The sequence below is a fragment of the Pongo abelii genome, chromosome 5 (genome assembly GCF_028885655.2).
Source record: "Pongo abelii isolate AG06213 chromosome 5, NHGRI_mPonAbe1-v2.0_pri, whole genome shotgun sequence".
In the NCBI taxonomy this organism is placed as follows: domain Eukaryota; kingdom Metazoa; phylum Chordata; class Mammalia; order Primates; family Hominidae; genus Pongo; species Pongo abelii.
In genome coordinates this window covers 133,252,996-133,265,782 of record NC_071990.2, presented here as the reverse complement: position 1 = coordinate 133,265,782, position 12,787 = coordinate 133,252,996, and the positions used below count along the sequence as shown (strand labels likewise).

Genomic DNA, 12,787 nt, shown 5'->3' with positions numbered 1-12,787 from the left:
CTTTGAGTTTCCTTTTGGGGTGGGGGCTCTTGTATCCAATCAGTTACTAAATCCTCTTCATTCTTCATACCCACCCTCCATGGAAGACCCTTCGTAGTCTTCTCAATATACTCAAATTCTATCCATCCTTCAGGGCACAGCCCTACTTACACCTTATTTTATGAAATCTTTATTGATCATTCCGGCCAAATGTGATTTTAATTTCAAATATCAAATCCTTTTAACATTAATTGTCAATTGATCCCAACTTTGCAACCTCTTTTACTTTTTAGTTTTTAGAATAATTATTGTATTATTGACTGACTAAATTGTGTGCCTATATCTCATATATAAATTGAAGTTGTATATGAACTCTTTAAAAGCAGGGACAATGTGTTCCTGCTTTGTGCATTCTAAAGAGTTTCCATCATGATACTATGTGCTTAATAGGTACTCAATATATTTGTTGAATGACTTCAGTAAAACCGAAGTTCCAGGATACATATTTTTTCTATAAGGAATTTATATGCAAGTCGAATTAACTACTTCATATAATCTGCCTTGATCCAAAAAGGATTTTGAGGTAGCCTAATAAATGATGTTTAAAAAAAGAATGTTACTTGAACTGTGTGTGTGTGTTTGTGTGTGTGTATAATCAATTTCACACCTCATGGTTCAAGTTGATGGAATTTTTACATGTACATACTCATTCAGAAACATTAATTTAGTGCTAACATTGCCAAGAACTTTGTGGCCAGAATAAAAATATGTTCTGGTGGTTCTATTACACAGTAGAGTGGCTGTGGTTAATAACAACGTATTGTATATTTCAAGATAGCTAGAAGAGAGGACTTTGAGTGTTATTACCACAAAGAAATAAATGTTTAAAATGGTAGATACGTTAATTATCCTGATTTGATCATTATACAAAGTCTGCATGCATTCAAACATCACGCTATCTTCATAAATACATACAATTGTCATGTTATAAATAAAAAAAGAAAAAAGAGATTAACAAGATTTCACCTCTTTCATTATTAGTGAATGTGAATAAAACATATATAAATAAAATACATGAGGTATACATACGTTCAACTATGCAGATATATGTTTAAATTGATATTAATTACATAGAGATCAATAGTCTAAGGAAAAGCCTAAAAATGAAGTAATTTGTATTACAACTTTTCCCATGAAACACCTAAAAAAAATATGTTTTAGTCAGAGCCACTTTTATGAGAGCCCAAATGAGCTCTGACTCATTTTCTCGAGTCCTGGACCCTCCCAAAGCATACTCACAGGACAGCTCTCCATGTTTGTAGGTCGGTGAGGGATGATAAACGGTAGGACGTCCAGCCACCCAGGGCAATTTTCCGGTGTGTGGCTCTTGTTTTTACAACTGGTCAGCACCACAAAGTAGTGTGTTGGGATGGGAACATCAGTGTTGGCTAAATGTCTTACAAACATAATTGAAAACATGTTTTGATGTTATTATACTTTTGCTTCTAAAGTTGATAAGTGTGTTTACATAGTTTTTTCATATATATGTAAAATAATAATTCTTATAATTCTAAGTTTGACAGCATTTTACTATATGCTAGGTACTTTTTAAATAACTTACATACAAAGTTTTAAGTGCAAAATCTGACTCCACCAAACAAATACAAGCTGGTATAAATATGTAAATATGTATATGAAAAAAACTATGTAAAGACACACACACACATATATATATTTACTTCTAATGGTACTTTGGATTTTTTTTTTTTTTAATAGAGATGGGTTCTCACTTTGTTGCCCCAGCTGGTCTTAAACTCCTGGGCTCAAATGATCTTCCCACCTCAGCATCTCAATGTGTTGGCAAGACAGGCGTAAGCCACTGCACCAGGCCAATAAATGTCTTTATATAGTTTTAAAGAAATGTCAAAGTAAAGATACAGTAAAAGAAAGTAATAAATAAAAAGCACAAAGTCTTACATATATTTTACTCCCATCAGCCAAAATAGAGATTACAGTAGAAGTCCAAGCTTGGTCATTCTAACATGAAAAAATGTTAGAATACAAAAAAAAAAAAAAAAAAAAAAAAAAAAGCAGAGCATGATATTCTGCCTCCTGCATTTCCTCGTTTTGTTGACTTCATACTTCACGGTAGTGTTTACTAATACAGCAGAAGCTGAGAATGAAGAAGCCCAGATTCCACCTCCAGCTGTGCACTTCCACAAAATGTTTGGACTTTCACTCATCCTCTAATTCTATCATTTACCGAGTTTCCTCAGCTTTCCAAGGAAGTGATTCTGTGCTATCAACTTCACACTGTAGACATGGGGATAAATCCATACAACTGATGTGACAGTACTTCGGTTTCAGATAATGAACATGGAAGTGCTTTCAAAAGTTTTAGGTGCAAAATCTGACTCCACCAAAGGAATACAAGCTGGTATAAATAGAAATGTATTACTGTGATTTAGAACATGGACTCAGAGTCAGGCTGCCCGGGTTCATATTCTGGCTTTACCACTTATTAGTTGCAGAATTTAGATAAGTTGTTTAACCTCAGTTTCCTTAACTCTAACTGGGGGCTAATGGAACCTAACTAGGGTATCTTTGCAGTTTAACTGATGTATATGTGAGTTCTTTAAAAAGTACCTAGCATATAGTAAAATGCGGTCAAAGTTAGAATTATTAGAATTAATAAATTGTGAAAGGTAGAGTCAATACTGAAATATTGATTCAGTATTCATTCAACACCGAAATAAGGACATGGTGAACAAAATAGAAAAAGGCCACACACTTAGTAGTCATAAATGTTACTTTATCAGAAGGTATAGGTAGAAATCATTGCTTTACATAATCTAGGCTTAGACAGTACAATTATTTAGTTTGGTCCTTCATATGTTTTGATAATAAAGAGAAATGGTAGGTGAAACTTCTCTAAAACTCTATTACTGTGCTCTGCATTCAAAACTAATTCTTAGCAACCTGTTATGACCAGGCTTAGTACTAAAATATACAGTTTAGTTAGGACTAGTTCTCTGCATGAAATTTACCTACACTGTCTCCTGGGAAATGCTTTTATGAATTGTTCACTATTCTTGTAAAATTTACCTTAGTCTTTACTTGACTTTTCACTATTCTTGTAAAATTTACCTTAGCCTTTACTCGACTTTTTTTTTCATTTATTGTTGGATTGGTTTTATATTCATTGATAGTACATCAAGTTTTGTCTACCTCCTTAGCCTTTACGAAATTTCATGTTATCTTTGCCCATTAATTCAGCAATTTTCCAAATAAAATTTTTGCTATGCTAAACTTTTCCAGGAAGTGTTTTCTTTGCCCATTAGTTTAAATTTTTTGCAACATAAGTTTTTTCGTAAATATTTAGATAGACTAGATTGAAAATAGTCAAAAATAACATTTGTCTATGAATGTTATTATGTAATATTTAAAATACTGAGCTTTACTTAAAATATTGGAATTTCCCCTCATGAGACCCTATTGATAAATCAAAAAGTCAAATCGCTTACTTGGTAATTTCATCTGGAGCATCAAAATGGCCATCATAATTATAATCAAATATTGGTCCACTAACCACATTTACTCCATTTCTTTCTGTGGCATGTTTTATAAGAAGAACACTGTGGAAGTAGTCCCACATTTCTAAAAATAAAATCATAAAGTGTTTAAAATGTCCACTTCAGTCAAATATGACAATATTTTCTATTATAGACAAGTACATTTAAATAGCATGAAATTCTGCTTTAGTAATTGCCAGTGATGATTGGGTAATTCTCCAGAATAGGCTTCACAAGCAAAAATAAACAGCCACATTGATGATAGCTTTTTCTTGTTGTAGTTATCATCTTGAAATTACAGTTAAATATGCCTTCAAATTTCTCCCTAGGGCTGAGTTGCTTATGGGACAGCGAGTGTTAAAAATGATCAGAACACACATGTTGCCTTATTAATTATTACTCTGGGAATGAACATTTACCTTTCATTTACTTTTAGTGAACGGCAGTAATCAAATTAAGGGTTAAAAACAAATTATCAGAATTCTAGCAACAAGTCACTCAAAGTCAATGTAAGCTGAAAAAAAACTATGTAAGGGATCCTTCCTGTACCTATATTTAAACCATTAGAAAAAAATGACCCTTAATATCAGGAAAAAATTGCAATTAAAAAAATGTGTTTAGTTTGGAAGTTCAAGGAGTCACTTAACTATTTTAAAATTAATACTCTAAATTCATACTTACTTGTGAATTCTTCATACATAGGTACCAAATTGCTCGTAATTAAAGCATCATATTGGCTATCTGATGTTCTATTGCTGGCTGCAAAACAAATGGATCTTATTAGATCTAGCTATAAGAGAAAATATGACATACTGCACAATAGGCCTATTACTATTACATATTAATATAAATTTATTAACAGTCAAAGCATAGAAGTAGTACTTTCTAACAGAGGTCGTTAATAATGCAGGCAGTTTTATGCCTGTAGTGGGTTGAAGTGTGATCCAAAAAAGATACATCCAAGTCCTAACCATTCTTTTCATCCCTGTGAATATAAACTTATTTGGAAATAGGTCTTTGCAGATGTAGCTAGGAGTCTCTAGATGAGATTATCCTGGATTTAGGGTGGACTGTAAATCCAGTGACTAGTGTCTTAATAAGGAGAAGGAGATTTGGGAAGAGGACAAACACAGGGGAGAAGGTCTTGTGAAGATGGAGGCAGAGATTTGAGTGATACTGGTACACGCTAAGCAATGCCTGGAGCCACCAGAAGCTGGGAGAGACAAGGAAGGATTTCCCCTAGAGCCTTCAAAAAGAGCATGACCGTCAACACCTTGACTTTAGCCTTCTGACCTCCAGAACTGTGAGATAATACATTTTTGTTTTAAGTCAACCTTTTTTGGTAATTTGTTTCAGCAGCCCTAGGAAACAAACAGAATGCCAGATATAAATGCGTGGTTATTGGATGTGCACAAAATAATAATGTTATTATAGATAGCTGTCTTCCGAAATAAAATTTTCTGAAGAAAATGAGTTTTTACTTGATAGAGACTGATATGGTTTGGCTGTGTCCCCCCCAATCTCATCTTGAATTGTAGCTCTTATAATTCCCACGTGTTGTGGGAGGGACCCTGTGGGAGGTAATTGAATCATGGGGGCAGGTCTTTCCCATGCCCTTCTCGTGATAGTGAATAAGTCTCACGAGATCTGATGGTTTTATAAAGGGGAGTTCCCCTGCACACGCTGTCTCTTGCCTGCAGCCATGTGAGATATCTCTTTGCTCTTCCTTTGTCTTCCCTAATGATTGTGAGGCATCGCCAGCCATGTGGAACTGTGAGTCCATTAAACCCCTTTTCTTTATAAATTATCCAGTCTCGGGTATGCCTTTATTAGCAGTATGAGAACTGACTAATAGAGACTGCTGAAGGGAACACCACAAATCACGGGCTCTGAGGATTTATGGCTGTGCTGTCTAGCACAGTGAGTGTTCAGCGAGTGTGCTCTGGAAGCAGACAGCCCGGGTGGGAACCCCAGCTCCGCTGCTCACAGCTGCACTCCTCGGGCAAAGTGCTGCATCCCTCTGTGCTTCATTTGTCTCATGGCATCTATCTCATAGAATTATTGTGAGGATTAAAAGCTGCAAACCTGTAAATGTTTATTCAAATCCTTTTTCATTTGATTTCATTTTGGTAAGAACACTTAACATGAGATCTACTCTGTTAACAATTTTTTAAGTGTATAGTACAGTACTGTTGACTCTAGGTACAATACTGTACAGAAGATCCCCAGAGCTTATTTGTCTTGCTTAACTGAAACTTTACGCCCATTAATTAGGAACTCCCCATTTCTCCCTCCCCCAGCCCCCAGCAACCACCATTTCACTCTCTGATTCTATGAATTTGACTATTTTAGATTCTGTAATATATAAGAACATGAATGAAACTTGAGGACATTGAATGAAATAAGGCAGTCACAGAAACACAAATAGTGCACAATTCCACTTATATGAATTTTCTATTCTAGTACTTTTTATACTTAAACTGTACTTGGATATCTTAACTAATTCTGTTTTTTAATTACTATTGAGGCAGAGTCTGTTCATTTTGCCCAGGCTGATCTCAAACTCCTGGACTCAAGCGATCCTCCTGCCTCAGCCTCCCGAGTAGGTGGGATTACAGGAGTGCACCATCCTGCCTGGGTAACTAATTATTCAATAAGAGGCCAATAAGTAGACACCAAAAGACAAGAAGAAACAAGTAGCTCTTTTTTCTTAAGATTTCATATAGTGTTTGTAGTTCTCAGACTCCACAAAAAGCCTCTTCTACCTTTTTAACTAAGCCCTGAAAGTTGGAAAGTCAATCAACATAACATTACCTCTGTTTTAGAGGAAAATAAGAACCTGCTAGTAATAGAACTTCTATTTTTAACAAATAATTGGAATTTATACTGGAGAGTTAGAAGAGAGTTTCATTTTATCCTTAATTTTTTTTTTTTTTAACTGACAAGATCTCACTATGTTGCCCAGGCTGGTCTCAAACTCTTGAGCCTGTGATCCTCCTGCCTCGACCTTCCAAAGTGCTGGGATTATGACCATGAGCCACCGTGTCTGGCCGTATCCTTAATTTTTTGAGACAAGTTGTTTAATTATTAATTTTATTCCTTGTCTCGCAAACATTGATATATTAACTAATATCTTATGGCCTAACAGATACAGTTTTATACACCAATTTCAAATATTTTATTAATAAAATGTTGCAAGTTTTTTTTTTTTTGAGACAGAGTCTCACTCTGTCACCCAGGCTGGAGTCAGTGGCTCAATCTCGGCCCACTGCACCTCCGCCTACCAGGTTCAAGCCATTCTCATTCCTCAGCCTCCTGAATAGCTGGTATTACAGGTGCGCACCAGCAAACCCAGCTAATTTTTCTATTTTTAATAGAGACAGGACAGGGTTTCACCATGTTGGCCAGGCTAGTCTCGAACTCCTGATCTCAGGTGATCCACCCACTTTGGCCTCCCAAAGTGCTGGGATTACAGGCGTGAGCCACCGCTACCAGCCTGTTGCAAATTTTTAATGTTTATCACAGGGCTTACATAAATTTGGTACTCCTGATTGTATCTAGATACACAAAATTTATCAGTTTATTTATCCTAACTCAGGAGTTTTAAATTGATAACGCTACTTGCTTTCATTAAGCCTTTTTGCCCATTATCCATTTCAGAACCTTTAAATTACAAATCTCTAAGAAGGTGAAATTGTTGAAAATCTCATAGGCAAGTTAATAAAAATGACGTTTCCTGTTGCACAGGGAAGTGGCTTGAGTTTTAGGAAAATCACACTAGCTTTGGCAGGTTCCCAAGAGAGATCCTTTCTGAAAACAACAACAACAACAACAAAAACTTAAATTTCATTTGGCTGCTTCACCTGCAGTTTAAAACTGTTAGCCCTACAGCATGAGCGACAGGCCAAAATTCCAGCCTGATTTCTTTTTTTATTTTATTTTATTAGGTGATCTTCTCTGTATCATTCCAATTTTAGTATATGTTCTGCCAAAGCGAGCACTCAGCCTGATTTCTTTTCACGGGCACAGCTGTATTCTCCAGGCGGACCTTAGCTTGGGCAGGAGCCAGAAGAAATGGGTTTTTAGATTTTTGTGTCCTTCTGCAAAGAATCTCCAGTTTTAAAATTAAACTTAAACCTGCCGAACTCTCTAAACATCTGGGCCAGATGAGAGCTGCTGTGTGGGTCCCACTGCAAAATGTCTTAGTCTTTATTACAGCCGCTGTGCTGCTCTGGCCAGCCACAACCACTGGAAGCCTCTCAGGCAGCTAGCTTACCCAAGCAGGTAGTTTTGGTGGGGAGTATATGTTTAAGGCACATGCCCACATCCAGCTGATGAGAGCTTTCTAAGCTACTGCTCTAAAAAAGAGTTCTACTAACCAGGAGGATAGAGGAAGCCGTGGGTGATATTCTTGTCTGCTAAATAGAAGGAACATTTTTGGCTCTCAGAAGGAGGAACCCTGACATCAGCCCGCAGACAGTCTGGGACAGTGGGAGGAAGAGGCGATGTGTCTCCCTGTTGAAAGAGAGAGAGAAAAAAATTACGCCCACAATTGCGGCTCACCCATTGCCTTATATGGTTTGTCACTTCCCTAGAATGTTTTTCATTTAAGCTTTTCCTATTTCCTTAGTGAATCAGGTCTACGCAAGCAATGGGAATGGATGTCTGCAGCAGTGTTTTTTTCTGTGGTTCCCTTCTGGTTAAGGACATCGGGAGGCCAAATCAAATACACCTTGGAAAAAAATATTTGCACAGTGAAACCTGAATTGAGAGCAGAGGAATAATGGGAACTATTCCTAAAAACTAAAATCCTTTTCAAGATCTAACTTTTATGTGGTGATATATATTGTACTTGTAAATAAAAATTGAAAGTAAAATGTATTTACTTTTAAAATACTGATATAAACTAAGTATTGATATATTATTCTTCAGCTGTTCAAGAACTTTTTATCAACCTAAGATTAATTCAAAGAAGGTGTAGTTGTCTAAACAAATTAGTTTTGAATATAAATAAATGTACAGCCATGCTTCATTCATCATGAAATATAAGAATTTTAAAAATAATTTCTTAGGCCAGGCCGGGCGCAGTGGCTCATGCCTGTAATCCCAGCACTTTGAGAAGCCGAGGCAGGCAGATCACGAGGTCAGCAGTTCAAGACCAGCCTAGCCAACATGGTGAAACCCCGTCTCTACTAAAAATACATCAATTAGCTAGGTATGGTGGCGGGCACCTGTAATCCCAGCTACTCTGGAGGCTGAGGCAGGAGAATTGCTTGAACCGGGAGGTGGAGGTGAGCTGAGACCACACCATTGCACTCCAGCCTGGGCGACAAAGTGAGACTCTGTCTGAAAATAATAATAATAATAATAATTTCTTAGGCCAGGCTTGGTGGCTCATGCCAGTAATCCCAGCACTTTAGAAGGTTGAGGGGGCGGATCACTGGAGGTCAAGAGTTTGAGGTTCAACATAGTGAAACCCTGTCTCTACTAAAAATACAAAAATCAGTCGGGTGTGGTGGTGGGTGCCTGTAATCCCAGCTACTCAGGAGGCTGAGGCATGAGAATTGCTTGAACCTGGGAGGTGGAGGTTGCAGTCAGCTGAGATCGTGCCACTGCACTCCAGCCTGGGCAACAGAGTGAGACTCTGTCTTAAAAAATAACAATAATTTCTTTGTAGCCCTATTTAAAGACTAGTACAATAATTTATTTACCAAGAGGACATCCTATAAATGTGCTGCCTAACTCGAGTATTTAAGGTAATACTATATTATGTGGTCATCATATTTTGATTAGCATATAATCATGGGTAAGTGAACATTTTGCTATTTATTTTTCTCAGATATTTTGATTTGTATGCTCTTTACTGCCCATAATGGATATCTTTCTTAATAAAACTTGAAATAATTTATAAAAAATAAAGGTTAAGTTAAATTAGGATGACCTTCCTTTATTCACTGCATTGTGCTGAAAGCAAAATTAGCTATGTTGTCTGAAACCTCTGAGTTCAATTCACAAAGGAAGAGGCAGCATACACTGTATGCTGTCTTTGTAGCCAGGAGAGCACCATGCTGAGGTACAGAACAAGTGGGAGCTGAAGATGAGAAAAGTCCAGAGAAAGCAAAGCAGAGACTGTACTCCCTAACATAATACAAAGCTCCAGCTAGAAAATTTCTCAAATTGATTGAACACGTACATTTATCTTGCTCCCTTCTAAAATTCCATTAAGAAGACAGTAATAATGAAAACACATAAGAGATGACAGGGAATATTCAGAAGCTAGAAATCAGATAAATAATAACCTGATTTAGTAGACCAGTAAACACTGACTACCAAGAGCTTATGTTTGGGGAAAGCACCAGGAAAGTTCTACTGTAGAACCCCAGAAGGGTAGAACTTGGAGTCCTAAAGACAGGAGTTTGCATAAGGCTGGAAATAGAGGATAGATTGAAAAAGTCTGCAAAAAGGGCTAGATAGTATGTTTACTCTCTGGAGAGTTTAAATCAGAGGGATGATCAAACTAAAAGACACAAGGCACAGCCAAGAGCAGGTGCACCATACTGAAAGCAATGAGATTAAATAAAACTCTATTGCTGAATGATAAGATTCTCCAATCTCATTGCCCATTTAGCCTGAAAATTGTATATGCTGAGTCAGATTAGAAGTATCCTCTCTTTGGAAAACAACCAGCCTGAAAGGAAACTAGATACTGTCAGTTTGGAGTCCTCAACAAAATGGCTGGTTCTCTTCCTGATCAACCTATAGTGAAGCTTATACACTGGAAAGACCCGGCCATATAGTTTAGTGCCTAACTCTTAAAATAGAAGCTGACAGCCAAGGACCACTAGACACTGGGGAATAAGGGAGAAGAAAAAGAGACAATGCGGAAGACAGAAGAAAACTCTTTTCTCAGAGAGCTGAGAGTATATATGGCATCCATAAAGAAGAAACAGAGGTAATGTTTAAAAAGGGAAAAAGTAACAGAAAGAGCTCTTGGGATTTCAAAATATGACAGCCAAAAGAAAACACTCAATAAGATCTAGAGGATGAAGTTGCAGACGTGACTCAAAAGGTGGAATTAAAGACAAAGAGATAGGAAAAATAGGAAAAATTCAAACACATTAGAGAATCAGCCCAGGAAGTCTAATTTTATTTTTTTATTTTTTATTTTTTTGAGATAGTGTCTCACTCTCTGGCCCAGGCTGGAGTGCAATGGCACAATCTTGGCTCGCTGCTACCTCTGCCTCCTGGGTTCAACTGATTCTCCTGCCTCAGCTTCCCAAGTAGCTGGGATTACAGGCATGTGCCACCACGCCCTGCTAATTTTTGTATTTTTAGTAGAAACAGGGTTTTGCCATGTTGGCCAGGCTAGTCTCAAACACCTGACCTCAGGTGATCCATCCACTCAGCGTCCCAAAGTGCTGGGATTACAGGCGTTGAGCCACTGCGCTTGACCTGTCTTACTAATTTTGAAGAAAAATTATTTCTAAAATTCTGAAACCAGCTAAAACACCAATTAAGTGTATAGGCAGAGTAAAAACATGTTGAGACACAAAAACTCTCAAGAATGTATCTTCCCCTTTTTCTTTCTCAGGAAGCTCCTGAGTGATATAGTCCACCAAAACAAGAAGTAAACCAAGAAATACGAAGACGTTTGTGCTAAATGTGTTGGATGAGTTCTCACCATTTATTTCACTCTCCTTCAGGTGGCAGAGTCTGGAAAGCTAAAAGCATTTGTTTATATTCTTTCAAAAACATATCATAGTATACAGTTCTGAGTGACCAGGTTTCTCTACTTGGTATAAGGGCCACGTAAGTATGTTGTAAAATTAGAGAATAAGGAATGGTGACTGCTGACCAAGTTGGCCCCATAGACCGCTGGTATATTGTGAGTTTGATATTTCCTAACACACATCTTTATCGTTGTACTCAAACATTTCACATTAGTAAGTTTTACTTGAAGAAATATACAGTATATAAATGTAGCCCTAAATGCATTTTCCATAATGTAAGGAAATTGAGATGCTTATATTTAACAGTTAAAATTATAAAAATGTTAACGAAGAAAGCTTATTGTAATTTTTAATGAGGCTGTGGCTGTAAAAGTTGTGCTTAAACAACTTAGTTGGTCAAAATATTTACCATGTTCTCAAAGTAGCTTAGACTTTGGGCTGGGGGAAATGAACTGGGATAGCTTCAGCCAGAAAGTACTAAAAAAAAAGTCACATTTTCTGCTAACTGAAAATCTTGAGATTTATTTCTTACATACCAAACTTGAACCCTCAAATAAAAGTGCATCAATACTAGGAATGAGGATGAGGCCTTCTTTATCCAGGTGAGATTATGCAACAGACAGCCCATTAGAAGGATGGAGGGGAGGTACAGGAAGGTCCTTTCTATAATAAAGAAGGCTTTTGTGAACCACCACCACCACCACCCCACACACATAAACAGCTTCAATCCTGCCATCCTATCAGAGTTCCCTGGAATTTTTGAAGCAACGGAATAGAAAGTCAGGAAAGCAATAAATAGAATTCAGACACTCAGATAAAATATGAACTTTTTAGTTCTCAAAATCTTTCTGGAGAAGTAAATGATGAGTATAGACAGGAACGGGAGCTACTTGTACTTTTAGTCTGGCACTGAAACAAAGTAGAATTTGAACAGAGGATAAAATTATTTCTATTGAAGTTACAGATGCTTCTTACCTGTAGGCTCAATGTACAAGCTAAAACCTACTTGTTTGAAGATTAGATAGTTACAATTTTGCCTTACGGTAAGGATAGTAACTATGTATGTTTTTAATTATTTGGTTGTATGATTTATTTTCTACAGGGAAAAATAATTTTTTCATAGTTCAAAAATGTTTGCAACACACAATAATGCCCCTGTTTTAAAGACTCACAAAATAATCTTTAGAAACAAGAAAAAAGGCTTTTTAACATGGAATGATATGTGTGTAGATTGACAGATAGATAGACGTATAGCTATAGATAGGTAAATAGAGAGGGAGAGCGAGAGATACATAGATACATAGGGAGAGAGAGAGGCATTTTTCAAAGTACACTAGATTTCTACTCAGAAAAGTTATTTGATTTCATATTAAATTCTGAAATACCTATTTTAAACAACAATCACAATTCTTGCTCTTATTTTCAATTTTTCACCTAGCAACAGAAACACTAGTGCATATCTTCCTTCTGAGCAGGCCCAGAAGCAAAATCTATGTACAGCCTGGC

The 12,787-nt window shown here is 36.8% G+C and overlaps 1 protein-coding gene across 1 annotated transcript in view; it reads right to left on the bottom strand.

Annotated features, from left to right (window-relative positions):
• The window catches only part of ENPP3 (ectonucleotide pyrophosphatase/phosphodiesterase 3), a gene marked incomplete at its 5' end in the record, with an annotated part of 107,087 nt that overhangs the window by 5,369 nt on the left and 88,931 nt on the right, over positions 1 to 12,787 (bottom strand). Inside the window, 4 exon segments of the mRNA NM_001133260.1 lie at positions 1,279 to 1,435; positions 3,504 to 3,636; positions 4,233 to 4,310; positions 7,931 to 8,066. Of these exon segments, the coding sequence (NP_001126732.1) occupies positions 1,279 to 1,435; positions 3,504 to 3,636; positions 4,233 to 4,310; positions 7,931 to 8,066 (504 nt within the window).